This window comes from Sprattus sprattus, assembly GCF_963457725.1.
Source record: "Sprattus sprattus genome assembly, chromosome: 20".
NCBI lineage: Eukaryota > Metazoa > Chordata > Actinopteri > Clupeiformes > Clupeidae > Sprattus > Sprattus sprattus.
Genome location: NC_137918.1, coordinates 20,785,398 through 20,810,030, shown reverse-complemented (window position 1 = coordinate 20,810,030; position 24,633 = coordinate 20,785,398). Strand labels below are relative to the sequence as shown.

General features: G+C 42.1%; 4 protein-coding genes across 4 annotated transcripts; 1 reads left to right on the top strand and 3 right to left on the bottom strand.

Annotated features, from left to right (window-relative positions):
- Positions 1 to 79: 79 nt before the first annotated feature.
- On the bottom strand, positions 80 to 3,495 carry aptx (aprataxin). Its single transcript, XM_080859714.1, has 8 exons — positions 2,857 to 3,495; positions 2,507 to 2,553; positions 2,347 to 2,400; positions 1,856 to 2,152; positions 1,680 to 1,739; positions 1,323 to 1,546; positions 585 to 688; positions 80 to 378 (listed from the first exon to the last, which is right to left on the bottom strand). The coding sequence occupies exons 1-8, from the start codon at positions 2,984 to 2,986 to the stop codon at positions 224 to 226; spliced, it is 1,071 nt and encodes a 356-aa protein (XP_080715840.1). The 5' UTR covers positions 2,987 to 3,495; the 3' UTR covers positions 80 to 223.
- Positions 3,496 to 3,569: 74 nt separating this feature from the next.
- dnaja1 (DnaJ heat shock protein family (Hsp40) member A1) lies at positions 3,570 to 10,426 on the top strand. Its single transcript, XM_080859713.1, has 9 exons — positions 3,570 to 3,657; positions 4,666 to 4,803; positions 5,917 to 6,106; positions 6,221 to 6,325; positions 6,583 to 6,810; positions 7,086 to 7,200; positions 8,083 to 8,198; positions 8,471 to 8,571; positions 8,918 to 10,426. Exons 2-9 carry the CDS (start codon positions 4,672 to 4,674, stop codon positions 9,152 to 9,154), a joined length of 1,224 nt encoding a protein of 407 aa, XP_080715839.1. The 5' UTR covers positions 3,570 to 3,657; positions 4,666 to 4,671; the 3' UTR covers positions 9,155 to 10,426.
- A 1,676-nt stretch (positions 10,427 to 12,102) lies between these two features.
- LOC308381521 (WD40 repeat-containing protein SMU1-like) lies at positions 12,103 to 20,033 on the bottom strand (the record flags this gene model as incomplete). The annotated part of the gene is made up of 12 exons (XM_080859113.1): positions 19,998 to 20,033; positions 19,287 to 19,497; positions 18,983 to 19,135; positions 18,725 to 18,835; positions 18,050 to 18,178; positions 17,048 to 17,167; positions 16,199 to 16,315; positions 15,456 to 15,583; positions 13,661 to 13,787; positions 13,368 to 13,535; positions 12,636 to 12,788; positions 12,103 to 12,201 (listed from the first exon to the last, which is right to left on the bottom strand). The coding sequence occupies exons 1-12, from the start codon at positions 20,021 to 20,023 to the stop codon at positions 12,103 to 12,105; spliced, it is 1,542 nt and encodes a 513-aa protein (XP_080715239.1). The 5' UTR covers positions 20,024 to 20,033.
- Positions 20,034 to 20,842: 809 nt separating this feature from the next.
- On the bottom strand, positions 20,843 to 24,006 carry LOC308381648 (uncharacterized protein; the record flags this gene model as incomplete). The annotated part of the gene is made up of 4 exons (XM_080859235.1): positions 20,843 to 21,882; positions 22,310 to 22,518; positions 23,060 to 23,251; positions 23,963 to 24,006. 4 exons carry the CDS (start codon positions 24,004 to 24,006, stop codon positions 20,843 to 20,845), a joined length of 1,485 nt encoding a protein of 494 aa, XP_080715361.1.
- Positions 24,007 to 24,633: the final 627 nt, after the last annotated feature.

Sequence of the window (24,633 nt, the reverse complement as noted above, 5' to 3'; positions counted from 1 at the left end):
TAATTTATTCATGTTTAGAACGTTTAGTAAAGGTCTTCACATAAGGAACAAGCAAAAATACTGCAACATTACTCTCAAATACAACCGTTTCAAATTTTTGGAAAACATAATTATAGTTATGTCTCAAGTATCATAGGACTACAGCAGTCCTGTGCAGAAAATACTGAATATTGTAACACAAATAATACGATAACAAAAAAAAGAAGTCTCCACCAAACGGAGATCAGACTGTGAGGTGGCCTTTCAGATGCTCCTTGAGTTTGGGTATTGTGGCTTGTTCCTTTTGGCACACATGGCACCGCAGAGGCAGCTTCAACAGCTCAGCCATGCCTTCTTTGACGGCCACTTTTCCATTGTTCTCCAGCATGGTAATTATTTCTGTTGAAGCAAACGGCTAACAGTCAAACTCTGAACTGTAAATTAAGCTGCATTAATTCAATTGACTATGGCAGGACATAACCAGGATTTGCAAGATTTTTTTTACAGCAATGTCTAAGATGTTACAATACCGACCACTGGAGAGATATGGCATCTTTGGGAACACAGTAAAGATTCACAGTAAAGAGTGTGTTCAACCATCTCACTTTGAGATTCAATGAAGTAATCTGTAGTGAATGAATTCCAGTGTTTTTTGTTTTTCAGGGACGGCGAGTCAAAGTCTTGGCTGATGACATGAAGGTGAACATGGCTGCAAAACAAGAATGGACTATATGAGTGAAGAAAGTGAGATCATAAATATCACCTCATTAATTAGGTAGTTAATCTCTGTTCTGTCTGCGATTAGGGCAAAATTTTGTCGATCTTGATCTCCACAGCCAATGAAATTATATTCCTTTTGCTGCGCCACTGAAACAGCTTGTTGGTTGGAATAGCCTATGGCTCGGTCTGACACTTTTTTCCCCCATTTACAGAGCCAAGAAGAACGGACAGCTAGTCGACCGTAAGGAGCAATTCACTGAATTTCACAAAAGGTGTGTTGGATTGGAAAAGCAGAACACACATTTAATGTCAAGTATACAGAAGTGGGGAGTCAGTGAGAATCTGGCTGTTGGGGCAAACCAATGCATTTGTTGCTTTTACAAGGAATTGGGATGTACTGCCTTATTGTACAAAAACATTTAAACGAACACTGACAAATAAATATAATACTGAGCGTACTTTTATTATAAGCACTGAATATGTGTTTTATTAGCACTGAATATGTGTGTTATTAGAACTGAATATGTTTTTATTAGCACTGAATATGTGTGTTATTAGCACTGAATATGTGTTTTATTAGCACTGAATATGTGTTTTACACCTGCCAGGCCTTAAGCTCTCACCTCATGCTGGGAATGGCATGGTAACCCAGGCGGAAGCGAAGGTGGTTGGCAGTGCACTTCCTGACCATCCTTTGGCCCACATCCTGCATGTGCATCAGTAAGTCCATGTGCTCTGGTCGGAGTGCCCTGAGGTTGGGGATGGCCTCCCATGGCAGCACTAGCCAGTGGTACCGTGCCTTTGGGTACTTGTCCTTGATGACGACCACTAGATCATCCTTGTATATCTAGATAGATAGATGGATACTTTATTATTGATCCCGAGGGAAATTAGGGCAATTATAAAGGCTGCTTCAAGCGACTTTGTTTGGTTAGACACTATGACAACGATAGGGATTCTCAAATTAACGAACATCATACCTGCATTTCTGGGTCCTGCATCGACACCTTTAAGCCCTGGTTCCAATGACCTCCACCTTCCTATTATGAACGGCCGTCATAAACTTTACAATGATAACAATACAAATGTCCTGTGACAATGTGATAAATATTATTTAGTGGCATAGATCTTACTTTTAAGCATACAAGCTTCTCACCACATTTACAGGCTTCTTCAGGGGAGGAGCAGCACTTGATCCTCCATACTGGCCTGGGCCTTTGTCTGTATGTCCATGCTGGGTAGTGTCCTGTACTGTGTGCCCAGGTGATGGTTGTTTATTCCTGTAGACCTCACCATGGGCAGCCTCTTCCACTGAGTCTTCTTGTTGATGGGGTCTCTTGGAGGCCTTACAACTGTCCTTGCTAAACTGGTTGGAAGTGTCCTCCTTGAAACGTACAATGTATGGATAAAGCTGGTTGACCATGCGAAGCCGCTGACCAGTCCTCATTTTCACCTGGCAGCAGAGGTAGGCGAAACGTTGGACATCAAGGAAACACACAAAACTGAATCCAAGTCCAAGCATTGCAATGTTTCAAAGTAATGCTCGTTATATCACCTGTCAAAGTCAGTACAATTGCATTAAGACATTTCTGTCTGACAGAGGCTTTACAGATTTTTATTTTTTTTAATTTTAATTTGCATTTCTACCTGGTTTCCTTTCCCGATGACAGCCATATCAACACAGCTGGGATTGACTCCCAACTATACAAAACCATTAAAAAAACAAGTTCAGTTTTAGTTATCCTGCATCAAACTGTTTGGTTGATCATTATTTAATAGGTTGGGTAGGCTTACTACCTGCACTGACCTGTTTTACCATGACGTTTCCCTTGTTGTGATCTGCCTTCAACTCAACTGTTTATGGGAAGCAGGAAATATCATTTTCATTTCAACTCCAGTCTGATCAATAATGTCAAGTGTTCAATACAACTGCATTGACCATGCACGCGCTTGTGCGTGCGTTCCACATTTAACTCCACATAATAAGGCCGTGGAGTGCATGACTTAAATATGTAAAAAAAAAAAAAAAAAAGGAATATTGAAGTATCTGCCCATACCTACACCTGGACATTAGAGCGTACCTTAACCATGTCTTAAACGTTTACCAGCCTAACTAATACCAAAACAAAACAACGTTTTGCCGTTAATGCCGCTTACCTTGTTCCCTAGAGCATTTCTTGTCCTTTATTTTGGTCTCCGGACCTCGACCCAACACCACTGCTTCTAGATGAGGTAACTGGATGGGTTTATGACTGCCATCCTCACTCACTAACCAGCAAGAGGGCATTCTTAAAGTATGTGAGTTACAATTGTTAGCTACAGAAAAGGGGATTGACGTTACTCAACTTGCTGTGAAAAGAAGCTACATTAGCTAACTGTAGACAGTTGCTGGAGCCAACTTCTGGTTCATGAGATAATTTGGGGGTTTCAATTTGAGCTTTTTGTTAAACGCGAACAGTCAAATAAGCGACTACTCTTTTGTGTGTCGATTATGTTATCTCTAACGTTTAATTTAAAATAGCTGCCCGTTATCACCAGTTAAGTTAACTGGTACACGTTAGGTTAGCTATCTTGCTAATTTGTTGACGTTAGCTATCTTGCTAACGTTAACTAGCAGGCAAACCCACACACTGCTGTCTACCTGAGTAAATGTTAATGTACTTGTTTTGCCGTTGCAGGAGTCAACTTGCAAGCCAATTACCAAAAGATACGTGATCTAAGTACCCCATGCAAAACTTTTACACCGGTTGCGCACGCACGCTAACTAGCTAGATGGCTTCCACATGAGACCTCTCATTCATAACAACTTTCTGCCATGTCTGTTTTTATACGTCATCATCAGAGGTCAGTCGCACACATAGGTCGCACTCGCAGGTGGGTCTGAAGAAGATTCTGGAAGTCTGTCGCCCTAGCAACTAGCTGTAGTGGTTTGTCTAAACTGCATAAACGAATATTTAGGTAGGAGTTATTTTATACTATTTGACCCTACTTTTGATATTTTTTAACATGTGGACGATTAAACGATTTGGTGGGCTCATGAACAGCTTTAACTCGTTGTTCAGGCAACCAAGCTAGCCATGGGGTTGCGGGTTAAGTCAATCAGTGCTGGCTAGCTAGCAAATTCGATAAGTTACTGTGCCCGGTATTATTTCACGTTAGCTAGATGAGCTTGCTCGCTTTTTCCCACATTAATGTTGGTGGATCTCCGGGAACGATTTGTTTCAACCATTGAACACCTTGAGTGTTACTTCGATAGATCAACCTTTAACCCGAACTACTTTATTTATCTGTGTCTCTATGCCAAATTTGTCAAACGCTTATGCTATCATAGCTATCCCAAGCTAACTTACCGGTGACCGTTACTACGGGAAATATTCGCTAGTTAACTTGGAGAGCTGCGCTGTCGGTGTGCTGTTATGCAGATTATTATTCCATTCATTTACTTTATTAGCTAACAGCGTTTTTGGGTAATGTCAGTGTCAATGACCGCTTCCGCTGTCAACTTGGGGTTGCGAGCTACGTTAGATTCCAGGTTGGCTAGCCAGCTAACGACGTCAATATGTGTTCTGTTTCAGTCTATAAACATACCCCGGGGATAAAGTTTTTACTGTTGGGTCAATTTTGTTTATGCATCGTGGCTTGTCAAAAGGCTGTGCTGTCAACAGTGGTACCGTACCATACTGCAAAGCAACACAGGGACAGCTTGCTTCGCAACGATATGTATACATCTGCCAGAAGATCTCAGTTTAACCAGTGCTTAAGGAATAATGTTAAAAGCACGCTTTAACTTCTTGGCGAGAGAGCTTAGCTAGTTTAGTAGTAACATATAATTCGTACTCACCATTGTGTACTTTCACATTCACAGGGTTTTGTGTAAGCGTTGAGCCCGCCTAATGCACCGGTGTTGTGTTGCATAACATGCAGTTTGCTTTTAAGATCTTACTCATAGTGCCAACTACCTTTTAGGCAAAGATGGTGAAGGAAACAGGTTTTTACGAGATGTTGGGTGTCAAGCCCAGTGCCACTCCAGAGGAGTTGAAGAAAGCCTATCGCAAGCTGGCCTTGAAATACCATCCAGACAAGAACCCAACAGAAGGAGATAAGGTAAAACATTCTAACGTAAATTTTTCTTTAATGTCTGCTTTACATTCTCTGCTGAATACCAGAACTGTGAGTGCTGAGTTGGGCTGATTTCAGTTCGGAAAAAGGTTTTGACTAAGTGCATAAACTAACAGCCGTATTCTCCATGGTATTCGAGCGTGACTTCCTGGTTTCAAAGAAAAAAATCCCTATGGAAAATTATGAATGGGCGAACCAAATCTCCGGGGAAAAAAGATGTGAGCGAAACAACGCCAGTAGAAAACCTAGACAACCCGTTGGCGATTTGAAATGCAGTTATCAGTATGTCTTTTGTAAATAACTGTTATCTCGTTTAATACAAATGTTAAAAATATATGCAGAAATGCGGTTGTTGTGATCCCAGCAGCTATCGTTTTTGACTTTCCCAAGATCCCATTAAATGTCCTTCGGATTGTTTTTGTTTAAAACCGGGACTTGCAAAAATGCTGATTTGCCAAATACAAAACGATGACGGCCACGTGCACAAACAGTTCTCTTTTCGCTGTAGCATTTGTTTAGAAATGAAGTTCAATGGCAGCAATGGTATAGCTAGATGAATCTATAGTAGCAAACATCAAAGTAATGAAGCCGGAGCTAAAAGGATGTGTAAATGGATTTATCATGGGCAAAGACAGTTTATTTACTTCCAAGTTTGGGAAAAGGCTTATATATATCAGTCCACACCGTGGGAAGGATTGCAACTCCACAGTGGTCAATGCTGTTTACTTAAAGGCTGGTCCAATGATTTCAAAATCAACCCGAACGATATTAAATGCCTGGAAACAATTCCCTATGGAACTTGGCCAGAGGCCAGCATATCACAGAGTTGCTTTACACTTTTTGTCAAATTCAGCAAGTTGCTCCTTGCAGTCCTCTAGCTCAACATGCAGTGTTTGCGCAAAAAAAGCAGGTGTTCGTTCACAGTCCTAGCTCTGTGGGAAACAGACATGTGGACCGAGCCATAAACCACAGGAAGGGAGGGGTGTAATTGTTGGCTGTTGAGCTCAAATGTTAACCTTTTGCGTAACTAAATTGTGGACTTTGAAGCGAAAGATGGACGAAAGAAACAAACAACAAATGTCCCTACTTTTCTTCTAGTTCAAGCAAATCTCCCAGGCATATGAAGTGCTGTCTGACCCCCAGAAGAGGGAGGTGTATGACCGTGGTGGTGAACAGGCAATCAAAGAGGGAGGTAATGGTGGCGGCGGTGGAGGTGGCTTCAGGTCTCCCATGGACATCTTTGATATGTTCTTTGGTGGAGGAGGGCGAATGCACAGAGAAAAAAAAGGTTAGATATTTTTACAGCTAAAAGTAAAGAATAATTCAGTGTTTAAGTAATACAATTAATATGTTTGTTCTTTTTCACATAAACATGTACAGTATTTTGTCTGTTTCTCTTAAGGGAAAAACATTGTCCATCAGCTAACTGTGTCTTTGGAGGAATTGTATAATGGAAGCACAAGGAAACTAGCTGTCCAGAAGAACGTTATCTGTGAAAGATGTGAAGGTATTGAACAACACTGTCAGGAAACACATCCCATGATGTAATATCCACACTTTTAGTATCCACATGTAGACCTTTAATACACACTTGGAAGTTGTAATATCATCTCACTTAATTTATTCAGTTGCCTTGTCCTTCCCATGATCATTATCATACCGCTTTTAGGCTCTGCACCCATTTCCCCTCATTAAGGGCATTTTTTCATTGGAAGTTACCAAAGGCCTCTTTAAAACATGCTCCTGTGGTTGTGTCTTTGCCAGGCCGTGGGGGTAGAAAAGGAGCACTGGAGGTGTGCCCGTCGTGCCGGGGCTCAGGGGTGCAGATGCGACTCCACCAGCTGGGGTTCGGCATGGTGCAGCAGGTGTCTACTATGTGTGGCTCATGTCAGGGCCAGGGTCAGCGCATGAGTCACAGAGACCGCTGTAAAACCTGCGTTGGGCGCAAGATAAACCGCCAGAAGAAGATCTTGGAAGTGCACATTGATAAAGGTTGGAGAGGTTTTTTTTTCTTTCTGTGAGGCCTATGTGTTTGGTGTGAGGGGTATTTTAAGTGTGCATATTCATAGAATCTTGATTAGGCTGATAGACATGCTTTGGCGTTTTCAGTAGCCAATTATTTATACATTCTTCTTAAAAATATGGTAGTTTCATTCAGCTTGTGTCATGTACTACATGCAGCATGTGTTTGAGGACTCTGAAACGCATGTTTAGACGGACTTGAAAGACCTGCCTGTGCTACATCGTGCTTGTCATCTTGTGTGCAGGAATGAAAGATGGACAGAAGATTGTCTTTAATGGAGAAGGGGACCAGGAGCCAGGCTTGGAGCCTGGTGACATCATCATGGTGTTGGATCAGAGGGAACACGCCGTGTTTACCAGGTGAAGAATATAAATGTGACATGTTTATTCCTGCTGCACAGAAACATCTGTGTTAGTCTGAGATAAACACAAGCAGTCATGTGTTTCCTATCCCACCCTCCTCCTCTCACATCATCTTAAAGGGAAACTTTTGGATTTTTTTTAACTTGGGCCCAATTTTCCCATCTTTTTATTTCCGAATGTAAACTAGGGACACAATCAAAATCGGTCCAGTATTAATTTAGAACACTGTAACCATCAACCGTTAAAAAACCTATACAGTGTTATCCCTTAAGAGCATGCATCCGCATCAAAGTATAACTTTTTCCTCACGATGGGCTCATAATGTAATTATAAGTGTCTGACGACATGGAAAAGATCACCAGATATACACATGTATTATTTTTTTTTACCTCATTAACTGTAAAGAAACAGTCATTTTCTACAGTTTCTTTCCAGGTATTGAGGTAAACAGACACAAATCACCACGACATGTGGGTACATTTCTAGGGAGGTGCACATCAGGCCCTAGTGTTGGGTACAGGGCTATGCTGTTCCTGCAGCGTAGATTCTACGCAGAAGCATAACTGGGCCTTTAATGGGGTGATCACATTATTGGGGGCCAAGCCTTAAAGCTTTGTTGGCACCCATTGTGTTTAATATTCATCTTTCTCCTTCTGCCACAGGAAGTGCACTCATATCTCAGCCAATCTTTGATCAATTGACATGAAACTTGCTGTGAGTGCTTACAGCCGTGCTTTTGACATAATGACTTCACGCAACTCAAGCCTGATAGCCATGGCAACTCTAGCCTGATAGCCATGGCAACGCTAGCCTGCTGGTCTGCTTGGCTTTCTCATCGCTGTTTGCAGCTATATTTGACGTCTGTGATTTTTCTCCTAGGCAAGGAGAGAACCTGACCATGACCATGGAGTTGCAGCTTGTGGAGGCTCTTTGTGGCTTCCAAAAACCTGTTCAGACATTGGACAACAGGACCCTAATGGTCACCTCCCATCCAGGTACTACACAGTACATACTGTACCTGTCTTTACAGTTGTGTAAGATTGTGGGCCTTTGGTATTAGGGTGGTAGGCTGATATTTCAGGTTTTCTCAAATGAATACCCGGTTCTGTAGCAAGTGAACCATCTAGGGACTCGTATCAAAAACAGTTTGTTTGTATTCTCCTGAAATTCAGAAATCACCGTAAAAAGTAAACATCTGACTTATAGTTTCTGTTCAATATATGCTGAAATTAAAGATGAGACACTCTGTTTTTGTATTTTCTTTCAGGAGAATTGATCAAGCCAGGTGACACGAAGTGTGTCATGAACGAGGGAATGCCTTTGCCACGCCGGCCTTTTGAGAAGGGGCGTCTCGTTATCAACTTCACGGTGTGTGTTCTCAAACTCCCCTTCCCTCCCCGTCAGTCTGAAGTCATAATGGAACCACTCAGCTACCTGTTTCAAGCCACTGATTTTTCTTTCTTATAGAGGCTTGTGTCAGGTCACTGGCCTTGACTTCTGTCATATTGCCATTTCTCATCCAGTTGCTCTGCCAGTGATGCGTTTCTCGCAAACATTCTTTCACGCCATCCCAATTTTGGATTGTATATTTTCTTGTTCTATGCATTTCGGTTCCAACATCTGAAAGGAAAATGCAGAAATTTGAGTATTTATGATTATTTGAAATGGTCTGTTATGACCAAAAAGAGAATAACTCTTCCTCTTTCACTTCCAGGTGGTCTTTCCAGAAGAGAACTTCCTCCCCCCGAACAAGCTGAAGGAGCTCGAGCACTACCTGCCTGGGAAAGACAAACCAGACGAGCCTGACGCCATGGACGACGACCTGTACATCTACGCCGACCTGGAGGACTGCGACCCGACCCGGGAGCGCCAGAACCCGAGGCACATCTACTATGTGGAGGAGGATGACGATGTCTACCAAGGTGGAGGGGTGCAGTGCCAGACCTCTTAAGTCACCTGCGCCTTCCCAGCTTTTACACCCTCTCGGCACATCTCTGTGAAGTCGCTAACGCCCGCCCCCTCCATGGGTATCATGAGTGGTACGAGCTGGAAGGTGTGCCAACTCGACCCCCACCACCACATTTTTAACCCTAACATGCCAATGCCCTTTGATGCAGATGGCTCACTGCAGCCTGCCAAATCAAGTCAGATGTTTTTTTTTTGTGCGAGGGACTGAACTGATGGACAATACTGATTTCATGACACTGGACTGGCAAAGGCCTTCTTAGAAAGTGAGAATGAGTTGTGAACAGATCCACATGTGGTCACTGTGATTTGCCCATAACGCAGCTTAAATATGCTTTTATGCTTTGTTGTTGTACCAGTGACACAACAATGAAGAGTTAAAAAAATTATAATTATCCAGTTGTGTTCCATTTTGAGAATGGCATCCTCTCTTCTTTCATGTCATAGCAATGAGATTAGTATTTACCTAAATCAACAGACTGAATGTCGCTTGTATGAAATGGTTGTGCTTGAACAACTATCAGTATAACTGATGTCAGAAGCAAACGAATCATTCCGACCTCTCCACTCAGCTCCCAGAAAAGATATTGTTGTGCAAAGGCGAAGTTGAAGACAGAGCAGCGGTCATAAGGCTGCTGATGTTTTTAATAGTCATAAACCATCTGCTTTTGGAAGACAAATACCTTCATGACAGTGCTCCACTCGCAATTGTCTTTCAGACAATGACTTGGTGCCTATATGTGTTTGTTAAATGTCAGTGAAGTTCAAATCACAGAAGAGTTCTTCAGTCTGACAGTGAGGGTTTTTGCAGGCTTCAAAATGTTGCATGTGTTTGCACATGGTTTAACATTTCAAATGTGAATTAATTGATTTTCACAAATAATGCACAACATGGTCTGTTGCCAACAATAGTTTCCACAATAGATGCAAACACACTTCTAATTTCCAAATTCCATGACATGGGCAGGCCTTGTGGCCTGCTCCTTTGTATTAATTGTCAGGTATAAAAACTCTGATATTTATAGGAACTGACATAATTTGGATGATGACCTCAATTAATTCGGTGTGCCTGCACTGAAGCCTTACTGCTTGTGGTCACAATTTTAGGATGCTCATTGCACCAATGTCTTTCAAATCAACAGAATGAGGGGACACTGTAAAGCGGCTTCTTGCTAAACATACTGACACTTTAAATGTAGGGCTGACTCGATCTTTGTTTTTTTTTAATTCTAAAAAAAAGTGTCTGTCATGTCTATGGTATGTGTACATGTTAGTCAGTTTATAAGGACCAATAAGTTATGCATTTATATGTTTTTAATTTATAATTAAATCAACCTCTGTTCATATTTGAATATGGTAATTCCTACCTTCCATTTGAGGCTGTGTACTAGCAAACAGTTCCACTGCATATGCTTATGAGGAAACAAAGGGAAACGTGCCAAATAGTAACTCGGCTTCAAGCCTTTATTGAACCGTGGACTTTTTACAGTAGGGTAAACCTGAGACCTTGGAATGTCCTTATCATTTCCACTCAGCGATTCAGAGATTCAAACATAAAATCTAAAGTGCGATGCCAACTTCTCCCCATGGTGGTCTTACAACAGACACAATGCTTCACATGGTGCCTTTTTAAAGGGAGTACACCACTGAAACCATACCCAAATGTATTGGCAAAGTTATCTGTTAAAATGATGTACATGCCAACTAGTGTATACTCTCAGAGCATGTGAATTAACTTAGCATATTCAGTCATATTTGGCAGGACAATGACATTTGCAAATCCATGGAAATGCCCTTAAAGACCCCATGGAATCACCGTCAGCCATAGCCATACTGCCTGTCTGGTTGTAAAACACAGAACTGGCCAAACATAGAACACCTAGCAGTTGAAATATTCATTTGAAACGTACTCTCACTGAAACCTGTCAGCAAAAGGCAACAAAATTAAAATTTTAAATATAATTTTAAATATATTTTTAAGACACTGAAGTGATACACTTTAACATCAACTGGCTAAAACTATTCAGCACACACAAAAACACAGGCAACATCACCTTAAATATACTACAGAACTACTAAAGAGTTATATGGCACGTATACAGTTGGTGCTACCCATGCAGTACAGATGTGGCATGCTAACTAACTTCATGAGGTCAAGTGTTAAAACACACAGGCCCTTCGGAGCTTTCCTCTACCTCCCAGGTGTCATGCAAGACCTCCGAAAGCATAATCGCAGAGAACATCATCTACTAGTGAGCACTGTCAGACATCGTGAAGCCCTTAACTGAAATTCCGTGTCCATTTACAGGTCTTCTTATGCAGGCCACATCAACATGGCCATTTCTACTGTCGACAAGCTATCCACTTGAATCCTACGGTCTTAGTAAAGGGTAGACTCATCACAGTAGAAGTCAGCATGCATAGTGTGGTTAAAGACAGTATTTTGGAAACCCTTTCACGAGTCAATTGTGTTTCTTACATTACAATTCAGAGATTCGATGTATGACATTATATAGTAACATGAAAGAAAACCAGTACAGAATGGGTCTGTAAAAATAGCAACAGAAAGCGTCGGGATGAAGATTTCTGGAGTGAAAGAAGTCCCAAGCTATGAGCTTTTACCCAGTCATGTTAGTGATCCAAGTGAAAACATGTCCACACATTTGGCCATCACTCCATCAAGACAGCCCAGCCCAGTTCTACATCGTCTTGGTGCTCAGACCTGGACCACAAAGGTCCCTACAAGAGCTAGGTCTTTTGGGGAGAAAATCTTTCTCTAGCTTTGAGTGATGCTTTGACCTCTAAGAAACCCATTTGCCGAAATATGGCAGGAATATCGGCATGAATAGACAGTGGTCCTCAAGGCCCAGAACTGAGGACACTACCCAAAATGTATGAACTGGGTTCACTCTCCAAATAGCTGTAAACAGCAGTTTAAGGCTTCCAGAGTTTCAGTAAGCCATCCTCACTGTAGGTAGCAATTATGTTCTTCTGAGGGTGATGCGTTATTCCGATCACATCTTTGTCATGAACCTGTGGAGACACACAAACACACACACACAATCACACACACACACACACACACACACACACACAAAGATAAGACCCATTATAAAAGCTGCTCCCCAAGTAACACAGGACCACTGTGACTGGCAAGACCCTGCTTCGCCACACACACACACACACACACACACACACACAAACACAAACACACACAAAATTAAATGAAAGCTACAAGCACATTTTTTTAATGCTCTGTAATTTTCATCTCAGAGAAGCAGCCTTGTGTGAATGCTCACGATTCCGAACTAATTTAAATGAACGAACACAATTTATTCTAATTTATTCAAATCACATTCCTATGCATCTGAGAGCAAAGTGATCCAGGAGGTGAGCGGTGGAGTGCCAGTGTGTGTGTGTGTGCAGGGGCTTCAGTGTGGGGTCCACGTGCAGCAAGGCCAGCGTACCGTAAGACTCTTCTCCAGCCTGCCGGTAAGCGTGCTGAAGCAGTACAGCACCAGGTCCTCACCCACACAGTAGATCCACTCGCCTTGCGGAGACAACGTGCAGCACACAAAGTCCCCGCCTTCTGTCTTCCCCGAGCTAAAACTCCTCACAATCTGGAGGAAGAGATGGAACACACACAGACACACAGACACACACACACACACACACACAGACACACACACACACACACACACACACACACACACACACACAAGTGAGAGAGATGGGAGGGAGAAGCAGAGGAATGTGAGCGGTGGTATTGACGTGGGAGGTCTGTCAGGGGACTCTGAACAACCACACTACTCTGTGCAACAGAAGCACATAGTCTTTCAACTGATTCAAGTTTTTATTCCACTAAATTCAATTTCACTGCATTAAATGTGAGGAAAGCAAGAACCTAGCACAAATATGATATCATTAATAATTTTTTTACAACCGACATGATAGAGTAGATCTTTATCCTGGAAATGGTACGGCTATGTTAAATCAGAAATAAAAGTATAAAAAAAACTACTAGCAGCACTGCTGCCTGCTAAATATTTAATCTTCTGATTCTCCCAAGGGTGCTGACAGTCACCGTGAGAGCATTAAATAGAACCACATCTGACACCTCTATAAAACATTCATTTGATTTAAATTATTTTAATCCTGGTGTCAGACCTTTAACTCTACAGGGTCCCTGTGGCTCTCACCTGTCCATTCATGTTCATGATCACCACGGTGCTCAAGCGGTTGCACACCACAAACTGCTCCGGGTTACTGGGCAGCAGGTACATGTTGTTGACCATGACATCGACTCCTGCTGACGAGCCGGGCGATTTGAATGTACTGGTGCATTCGCAAGTCTTCACATTCCAGATCTGAGGAGAGGAAGTATTACTGACTTGAACTCATGGTCATGAATTGTCCATTTCACTCCAAAGAGCTAACTTCAAGTGAAACAGAGCACAGAGTGTGCAGAGCCTAAAGTGGTCAGACTCTGTACCTTGATGATGCCGTCTGAGGATGCACTGATGATGTGATGGCCATCTTTTGTGTATGTTGCTTCACTGACAAAGGATGTGTGGCCCCTGAACTCCTTCAGTGTCTTGCCCGATTTCATCAAATGAATCCTTTATGAAGAATACACAGTGCCATACATCAGAGGGTCTCATGTAAATGTTGACAGTATCACAAAATATCTTGTATTGATAGCATGCAGTCAAAGATAACATATGCACATATAAAGCAAAATAATAAGTGAGTTGGATGGTTGCTATAGCGACATGCTCTATCTATTATCCACCCACTTAGTTTAGTCATCCCAAAATAAACTGCTGAAACAGAACAACTGCGACCAAATATACTGTATAATTAATCCCAGCAAATTGCATTGGCAGATTAATAACACTGTTCCTATCTTGACGCTTGATTGACCACTGCTTTGGAGCTACGCCCACTTAACCAATCAAAATGTACCACGACAATCTCCATAGTCTCACATGAGATCATGAACATGAAAGGAATTCCTGTTTAGGGTAATTGTCGTGAAAAAACAACAACAAGCTTACTGAGAAAGCAAACGTCTCTAAACACAGAGCTGTGTGCATCAGCAAATATAACCTGCAGTGCCAGAATGAAATTCAAAAGCAACTGACAGCACATGAAGCCAGCAGCAGCAGCAAAAGCGTCACGTGTCCTACCACGCTCTGGGTGGTTTTGATTGAGTGTGGAGGTGTTCCTATTTGTCAATAATAAACCCAGTGCTGCCTCTTTTGTGAGCTGCCTGGCATGGTGCAAACAGCTGGCACTGTGCTGGCAGCGCAGATAGGAAGACCGGAGTCATTACCCACTAGTGGTGCACATGCCTCAGCAGCATGCTTCCTCCCACACACAGTGCATGCCTCGCAGAAACACTCCTGAGAGGAGAGGGGGGGGGGAAGTGAAGGGGGAATGATGAGCCTGCAGTCTTCTGTCTAGTGTGGGACCAATTTCAATTTCAAATGAGTTCTCTCTCATAATGGAAGTCGAATGACCTCGAGTGCTAATCCTGAACTTGTTGATTTTATTTGTCTTTCTACATAGTCTGGTAATGGTTTGTGTACATTAGGCATTTCTATAGTATTTAGAATAACCTTTTGATGCGTGACATTCCCAAAATCTTCAGCAGCGAGCAACAGTCTGCCTGTGCTGGTTAGGTCATTAGCTAAGGGTAATTCAACTTTCAATAGATTATTTATATTTGTTACCAAGTTGCTTGCACTACCCCTAGAGAACTCTTTTCTCCAGCAACCATGACATCCTTTTGGTTCAAATCAATATCCATTCCATGTCACACCTCTGCACTGTAGAGTTCGCTGTGCGATGGAACATTAGTTACGCCACACAAGACCTGGACTTCACTAAGTGCTCACACACCACCAGTAATAACAGTGCAGCTGCAGTGTGTTAGAAAAGAAATGTGCAGTACATGGATATGCAGGTGAAACAGACGGTGACACATTTCCGATGTAATCCGATCACTTATCTGGGGGTGTAAATCTGATTTCAGTCGGACACAGGAAATCTAGATTTGGGGAGTTACATGAATTGGATCTTCGATTGAAACCCGACTACGCTTGAAAACTGGACACATGTAACCGCACTGAGTGATAGATTGAGAGCTATAGAACAATGACTGAGGGAGTTTATGTTGATGTTTGTCCCTTACCGTTTGCTCATTTCAGTGTGGGTTCTTAAGATTAATTGGCAAAATTGACAGAATACAGAAAGAGAGAGAGAGACAACAGTCTGTCTTTTACCTGATGGTCTGGTCAAAGGAAGCACTCAGTAGTTGATTGCTGTCCTTGCAGAAGTTGAGACAAGTAACTCCTTTGCTGTGAGCATGCTCAAACCTCTGCAGACACTGGCCACTCTGAATTCTCCACACCTGCAGTCACATATCACACCCAAATAAATCAGAGCCAGTTGAAATAAGTGAAAGGCTATACTCTGTTAAGCAACAGTACATATGGATGCAGTATTCAATCGGTAATCAAGCATTTTGCACCTTTTGGAATGTACATAACAGAGTTTATTAAACTTGAGAAGACTGAGCACACTACAATGAGCCACATCATTGATCTCAGGTGAACGTTGTGTGTTTACAGCCTTATTAAAAAGTGCTAACACCACAAATACTGTAATCATTGTGTGTTCAGAGCCTTATTAAAAAGTGCTAACACCACAAATACTGTAATCATTGTGTGTTCAGAGCCTTATTAAAAAGTGCTAACACCACAAATACTGTAATCATTGTGTGTTCAGAGCCTTATTAAAAAGTGCTAACACCACAAATACTATAATTATTGTGTGTTCAGAGCCTTATTAAAAAGTGCTAACACCACAAATACTGTAATCATTGTGTGTTCATAGCACACACTAGGGACACAATGAGGAGTGTCAATACATCATAATGTATTTTTACACATTATGTTTGACAACTCACACATTTCAAAAGTAATACAAAATATAATTTGACACATAGATAAGAGTATAGTTCGACCTTGATCTTGCCATCTTGTGACCCTGACGCTAACATCTCAGAATCTTGACTGAAGGCCAAACACAAAACTGCATCCTCCATCTTCATGAAGTTCTCCTGGGCCTGATACTTAAGATCCTGAGGAGCACATGCACATTGACAATATACTAGTACACTAGTACTGGGCACACACTCATATATCACCACTATACTAGTACTGGGCACACACTCATATATCACCACTATACTAGTACTGGGTACACACGCATATATCACTACTATACGAATGCACTAGTACTGGGCACACACTCATATATCACCACTATACTATTATACTAGTACTGGGTACACACGCATATATCACTACTATACTAATGCACTAGTACTGGGCACACACGCATATATCACTACTATACTATTATACTAGTACGGGGGGTCTGAAAAAGTCTGTGCTTACATTTACTGAAGTGCACACAGGTTTGTAAAGCTGTTTCATGTCAGATTTAGAACTGTATGTTGTGTATCAGGCTCAACAGCCTCCTTTTGGCTACTGTAAAAGGGAGACACATGAAGTGCTTGAGGTCACTGTGGTGGCCTGACCCATATATGATACCTCAGACATGCAATAGTAACTACATACTACAAAGAAAATTAACACACACCAAATAAGTAGATTTTCTCAGCAATTTCTAACAACACTGCCTGTGAAGATTTATATGTTGGGGTTATCAGAATGTCATGTCAGAGTACCCAAATGTGTTTCTATATACTCACCCCTACACTATAAAAGTGTCCTCTACAACAGCTACTACTATCTACCTCTGAAAAACAGCTAAAATAGGTATGAGTGAGTCTTCAGATCCACCATACCTTCCGGATCTTTCCAGTTGTGTAGTTCCACACCTCAATGAAGCCATCAGCGGACCCAGTGATGAGATACTGACCATCAGGAGAGAACCGTGCACTCTCCACATGGGACTTTTGTCCAAACTACAACACACACACACACACACACACACACACACACACACATACACACACACACACACACACACACACACACACACAAACACACACACAAACACACACACACACACACACACACACACACACACAAACACAAACACACACAGTCAAAACATAAACCGTCAACAGGCAAAGTTCGGAAACTTTCACTTTGTGACCCGCCAGACACTGCAGAATAAAGACACAGCACAGATGCACTGTGAGCTGTGTCCTGAGGTGATCATGCATAGCAAAGGTGATAAGATTTGAGGAACAGATGGGCTGGCTCTCTGGCTCTCTGGCACTCCCTTAGCTCTGAGCTCTGAGCTCTGCGTGAAGGGCAAGCAGGGAAATCCATCAGGAAAAGCCATTACTGGGGGTGGCAGCCAGAGAGGCGGTAAAGCAATTATGTTTCTGTGTATGTGTGGTGTGCGTGTGTGTTTGTGTGTGTGTATGTGAGAGAGAGAAAGAGAGAGAGAGAGAGAGAGAGAGTGTGTGTGTGTGTGTGTGTATGGGAGAGCATTTATATACATGCATGAATTGTGTAGATAGCTGCGTCTGCCTATGTGCACGAGTTTGCACTTGTAATCATGTCTCTGAAACCTAGAAGTAGTATGGTGAAATAAAAGAACTTGGCACATAGGGGCCGCTGCCACAAAGATGATGTATTAAACTGAAAAACATTTGCATAGTCTTAAACTCTTTGCTTATAATCTCTGACAGTAATACCTACAGTATGAAGCACTTCCTGGTTAAGATATTACAGCTCACCCTGCAGACTGCAGAAGCTATCTATACTCTTGGCGTTTGAAGCAGACATCCAGCCTGAGAATGACTCAGCGGGCTGTCTGGCGTTGGGAGGGTTACCTGAATGTGGCAGATGAGCTGCGTGGGGAAGCGCTCCTCCTCCGTGTCCTTCATGGTTGCAGCGCTCTGTGTCACGTCAATAGTCATCCCCGGATGCAGCACGTTCTGATTCTGCTGCCATTTCACAGACTGGAAGAGAATGGAGCACAGAAGAGACGAGAAATCACGAAAGGGGAGGAAAGGGAAGAGATAAACAACTGACTCAGTTCATCTAAAATCAACTCCCAGGGGTGCCTTTTAGTTACGTTAAAAAGGTCAGGACGACTGTGGGTTAACCAGACAGGAGAGAGGAAGGGTTAGTTAGACAGTGAGGGATGACAGAAAAGAGGAGTGAGTTGGATCAGTACTTAATCAGGGGTATTAGAAATGGTATACTAATGTACAGTGGGCCATCCGTTCCATGTTGTTTATGGTCAAAGTTATTGTCCAAAATAAATAACAAGTATTTAGCATACTGTTTCACTTATAAAAATTATATTTGAAAACACTACCTTATCCGGTGGCTTTGGAACTATTTATTTATCTCTGATTTATCAATTGATTTACTGTCTGACAAATACTTTGACAATCATCATGATGGAGCTGACTTAAGGTTTGAATGTCTAGTAATATTCTCCCTATTTTACTACTGACTTTCACACTGTGAAACTTGTGAAGGTGAAGACATTCTCACACCTGTGCAAGAAGTCCCAAGAGACGCGAGGGAGGCACCACGCTGACCTCAGCTGCCAAAGCCTGGGCAACTGCCATCCTCCTCTTCTCCTTGTTACTGCCATCTGGGTAGGCCTAAAGGGACAAAGAGGGCACTCATCTCAACAGGCCGCTGTTTCCCAATGCAGCACCAACTCACGCAAATAAACTTGATTTCTCCCATTAGTGAAGCTGTATTTTAAAAAACTGACTGCAAGATAAATTATGTTTCCCCACTCTCACCTCCCGGGGGTCAAAGAAGGGACGTGTTAAAAGGTTCTCCAGGTTGATATACCGCTCTGGCTCTGTCTGTTTCAGGTAAATCATGGGATCAGTTTGCAGCAGCAACGACCGGACTGCTCCAAACTCTCTCAGCTCAATGAGTTCCAAAACCACCTGTTGAAGTATTCACAAAAGCTGGTTCTTATAGGTGGAATACAGACTCAACATTACTGTCCATCAATACATCACATCAACCACAACATTATTATAATTATATTTCTAAATACTCAAAGCAATCATTTTGCATTATGTGGTGACCTTTTACCTGCTCATACAAGTCAATGAGAATTTTGCAGGGTATCTTGAGATCCTGGATAGCCAGTAATACGGCGTCCCAGTGGCCGTTGTTTATGTCTGAGGTGAAGCTATCAAGGCTCTCCACTGTGTGGAGATACACGGTACTCTCCTCCTGCAGTGTAGCCAGCGTGCGGTGCAAGTTGTTCTCTTTCAGGTATTGCATGATCAGACGGACGACGCTGATGAATGCCAACAAGTTAAACCGACCCACGATGCTGAGTTTTATCATCAAAAATGTTCATGATTATCATAAGATAGCCTACTTGTCATGACAAAGAAAGACCAAATCCAAAATGTGTCTTTCCGTTTAGAGAGGAAACCAACAACAAGAATAAGAATCGTGAAGGCTATTATTATTTGAATAATACCACCTGAACTGCTCTCAAATAACACAATAACGGAGAAAGTTTAGTTTTCTTTCAGTGAAGACTGCATTAATAAATCAATCGAAGTCACCAGCTATGAGTCAGAAATTGCATAGCTCGGGGTTTCCACTAAAAAGCATTACTCTCCGCCTAGGGAAAGGCTGTTGATTCAGTAGAGCAGAACTCTGTGAAACACTGCAACTCTGAGCATGCATAGCCTACTATTTAAAGTAAGTGGAAATTCGTGAAAATTACATGTATGTTGTCAGCCTTTCAACATCGACAAACACAGTTAATATTTAAGATAAACTTACTCAATCGTTTCAAAATCAAGGGACATCGTAACGAGTCGTCGCAGTTTCGGAAGACTGAAGCCGACTGATGCGCAAGACAGCGGTCCTGCCTTCTGTTGATACCCAGACACGTGAACGCTGTATGGCTGTGACCGCCCAATACACGTGTTCTAGTGTTTAGCGTTTTGCGTAGACCCCTAAAATCAGCCTCCTTCAGTGCGGAATGGTCTTCTTCATTTGTTCAAAGGACTGTTAACTTGCCAGACGCGTACACCAGCGACATATTGGGGCAATGTTGCATTGTGTTGATTGAGTCGCATCAGTGCAGCCTCTTGCACGCCAAAATCATTTTAAACCTGAAGACGACATTTTCTTTCCAAGTGTTATGGTTATAACGTTTGGCATTGCATACTCAGTGGTCTGGGGTCATTCCTGAAGGTCGGTGTAGGTTTAGACTTATGCTTATCGATTCAGGGTGCATTTCTCAATCACTGCTACTTCAGTGGAGAGACATAAGCATCATTTAAACGTTTATATTGAACAGATCGCCACTGATAAGATGTATTACATGTTTGTGTATTATGCGTGCCTTCACTGTGATGCTTGACAGAAGAAGGGGAACCTGTATAGGTTCATGGCTCCCAAATTCAAGGCATGCTTCTTTTGACACATCATCAGCATTGTATTAATAAACAAGCAGTGAATTGGAATTGTAAGCACAGCAACCTCTTTTTGGATCCTATTAAATACAGCTCAGAATCAAAGCCTGCATTTTATATAGATTTATTTTCAGTGTAGGAAACATAGTCCCAAAGCCACACAAACGCAAATAGGCATTAAAACAGAATTTTCTCATATTGCATCTATTAATCATTTTGCCTGTACAGACCAGCAGATCGGACTGGCCTTGTTTTGGTGGGGTGGCAAGATTTAGCAACCCTGGCAGCTGATGGATGAGAGATGACCTTGGATTCTTCTGGTGACACATTTTGGCACCGGATGTACCCATTCTTACCCAAAGACAAAACTTCGCCCCCTGACCCGCGGCTCAAACATGCAGGGCAAGGGTCGACCTCATACTTCTTAAAGGTGCTGCGATAGACTGTCTCAGACTCCATAGCACTCGGGCTGAGGACCCTCTGGACTGGCTTAAAACTAGTGATGTTCTCGGCTTTCTTTGGTGTGAATTCTGCACGGAAGGTGGTGGTGCCCTCAAAGGAAGGCAAAGGTAGACGTGTGGGTGTAGACTTCAGGGACTTGCTTCTCTTTGCTCCCTCCCAGGCCCTGTAATGCTCGTGTGTTGTGGAGCGAGCCTCAAAGGGCCTCCCCTTGCTCCAGGCTTTAAGACTTGGTCGTGCTGATATCGCTGGACAGCCTGGAGCTCCCCTGAAGTCTGTGTGAGCCATGGATGTGAGCTCTGCGTCGCCCTCTGGTGGAGAGTACTGTGCTGCTTTGCGAGCGCTGGTGGCAGGTCTGACCGGCCACGCCTGGAATTTATCCTGACACTCACTTTCCCCTTCAAAAGGCGTTGACCTGGGCTCCCAACTGGCCTTGACTTTGCAGGACTGAACTGCAGAGGATCTGTCACCCTTGTAGTCTTGTTGATGGGTAGACATGGCTTGGAACGGGGCACTGCTGGGTCTGTAGGGGATCTTTGGCTTTCGGGACGCCCTTTGAACCGGGTGTGGGATGTACATCTGGCGATAGACACTTTTGCCCTCAAATGGAAGGGTAGACTCCTTCAGCTTCTGTTCAGGTTTGAAGCTCTTACGTGTGCTAGGCTCAGTCTTCAAGCAGTAGGCAACTTGGGAAGTTGTGGTCATGTCAAGTAGGCCCTCATTCACTTTAAGGTTGTCTATAGTCTTGTAGGACGTCTGTGGCTGTGGTTCCATGGCACGATATACATCTTCAGGAAGAGAGCAAATAGACATTTAATTGCATGGTAGGGATTGCAAGGTCAGATATCAGCTCCTGCATCACATGACAGCATCCAATATTTCCCTTGATTTCTTTAACTGTGATAGTAGCAGTGTGGCCCCAATAAATGCACTGAATAGAAATTCCTTTGGTTTTGCTGTTGGCATGTTAAATGTTTTTGCTTTTGCATTTGCTGTTGAAATGTCAAATGTTTTTGCTTTTGCTGTTGAAATGTCAAATGTTTTTGCTTTGGAAATCTCCAAACATCTCAGATTTTAAATAAAAACACAAATGAACTTGAGTCATTATACATTTTGACATTTAAAGTGATTGTATTCAGTGATTGTCTTGTTCAGAACAAAAACATTTGTTTACAGTTGATTACACTTTTTTGTTTGTTTTGCAGTGATACTCACCATTATATACAGACAGGGTATCCATCTTTCTAGTGGGTGCCTTGTATTCCTTAACCTGTGTGTTCTTTACGACCGAGTTCTTGTGGACAGGGTACATTCTGAAGTCATTCATGTATGTGGATTTCAGAAGCATGGGTCCTATTGGTGCCGCATATGCTTTGATGGGTTTGGGTGATCTCTGTCGTACTGGATGAGCAACATAGTCTGACCTGGAACACAGCATATAGGCTATATGCTATCAATGTACTCAAGAAGAAAACTGCACTGAAAGCTCTGTAATGTAATTACTTTAGGACGAATGATTGATGTTATGTAATTACTTCAGGACGAATGATTGATGGCACTGCGGTACATGACATTGCCTATACATTGAAAAGATCCTTTGGCCAGGAAAGCTATCTACAAAAAATCATTCATCCCCATAGCTATACACACACAGAACACTCATTCCTCAAAGAACTCACACAAATAACACACACACACACACACACACACACACACACACCTCCAAGCCTTCAGTCAAAAGACAATTTTCTAGTATGGCAACATACTAGACAATAAAGCTTTTTGAATCTTGAATCTTGAGAAGTGCTTCTCACATGTTAAATAAATAGGAGTGGCAAGCAAACTCAGTTCATTCCAGCATGTAGATCCTACCACAATAACACACTCCAATTGCAAAAACAAAATATATTTTAAAAGGTTTAAATTCACTGTGAAAGCATGAATAGTGTAGGGCCATGAACTCACTGGAAGGTGCTGTTTGCTGTTATTTCCCCCTCCAAAGGTTCATACTCAGGACAGATCTTTTTGGAGTTTCGTTTGGCAGTGTTGCCATGGGGGTGGAACCTGTCCCTGTACTCAGTGAGGTTGCACACTGCATCTGCGGAGCAGGATCCAGGGAAAACTCTAGGCAGCGTGGGAGTACGGCAATGTGGTTCACTACGGGAAGAAAGTTGTTAGAATGACTCTTTACTTGTTTGTTGATACATAAAACAGATGCAGCTTGTACTTCAGTAAACTGGATGTTCAGACTCTGGGCCCTCAGGAGGATAAAGGGGAAATTAAACACAGACATACATACACAGGTATAATCAAATACAATTCAATCTGAATGATCAATGACAAATAGAAAATAGAATTAACACAATAATAAAAGTATGAATAAAGTAAGAATTACCTAAACAAATACCTTGTACCTTGTATACTGGACAAAGGCAAAACCAAGGAACCAATCAAATATGCTATCAGGCATCTGGAAAGGCCAGTGTTTTCAAAAACTACATTCTAAAGGACCCAGAGAAAAAGCACCTCTAACACTATGGGAAAGGATGCTCTACAATTTTTAGCATGTCTTTATCTAGTATTAAACTGAGATGTTTTTATTGCATCACTAATAAGGAACATGAATAAGAGCACTTAACACTTAATTAAGATCCACTTAATGCCATGAAAGCTACAGTATATATAGGCTACTTCTTAATTAATCATATATTCTAACACCGCCATGAATCGTTGAGTTGAGCTCCTATGTGGATCTACTGTGTCAGAGGATTTCATGATGTGCTTCATGTGATGAGCTAAAGTTAGGCCTAATAATAAGCCTTCTTCAATATCAGGATAGAAACCAGTGTTGGGGAAGCTAGATCTTACCCGCTAGTAACGTTACAGATCTGGCATGAGCAGTGGGTCTTCATTGGACTTTCCTTTTTCCAACTCCAGTGTACACAAAAGATGAAAAGTCATTACATTTTAACAGCTGACAATCTAATTTACAAAACGAAAATGTGAAGGACCTCTCAATAATGAGACTATCAGATTCAGCGCAATACTATGACTATCCGTTCAGACGTCATTGATTTAAGAATTCCTATTATGACATCTTAAATTATGAAATCATGACTTCGTTTCCAACACCACACATTAAGTTCCACCCACACCGGAGGGAAAACATTTAAAAGCCTAAAAAAAAAAACACTTTAAAACAACAGCAGACAAAGTGGATTAAGGCAATTAAGACGCTCGGCAACAGCAGTAAGAATGTGGGAATTGTGACACTCCGTTTGCCCAGCAAACATTTTTGTCACGCCAAATATCCAAACGTCTATAAAACATTTTGTGGAACACTGTGGAACCTCTGTTATAGTGGAATGTGGATAAATCACTAGGCTGTGCAGCATATGCCAACATTTGAGTAGCAAAATCCGGAAGATTTCGGCGGGGCCGGGGGGCAAATGTTGGTTTTAACTGGGATGTTGTGCATATAGTCAACTTATTTGTTCTCATATTTTATTTTATTGTGATTAAATTAAACTGCACTTTGA

What these genes read in the sequence shown, in the direction of transcription:
- aptx (XM_080859714.1), bottom strand. Translation starts at nt 2,986, where the DNA reads ATGCCCTCTTGCTGGTTAGTGAGTGAGGATGGCAGTCATAAACCCATC. An exon ending in TGCAGGACCCAGAAATGCAG is followed by an intron (nt 1,547 to 1,679) that starts GTATGATGTTCG and finishes CTATCTATCTAG; the next exon opens with ATATACAAGGATGATCTAGT. An exon ending in CATGCCATTCCCAGCATGAG is followed by an intron (nt 689 to 1,322) that starts GTGAGAGCTTAA and finishes CTTGTTTTGCAG; the next exon opens with CCATGTTCACCTTCATGTCA.
- dnaja1 (XM_080859713.1), top strand. Translation starts at nt 4,672, where the DNA reads ATGGTGAAGGAAACAGGTTTTTACGAGATGTTGGGTGTCAAGCCCAGT. An exon ending in TATCTGTGAAAGATGTGAAG is followed by an intron (nt 6,326 to 6,582) that starts GTATTGAACAAC and finishes TGTCTTTGCCAG; the next exon opens with GCCGTGGGGGTAGAAAAGGA. An exon ending in GAACACGCCGTGTTTACCAG is followed by an intron (nt 7,201 to 8,082) that starts GTGAAGAATATA and finishes TTTTTCTCCTAG; the next exon opens with GCAAGGAGAGAACCTGACCA.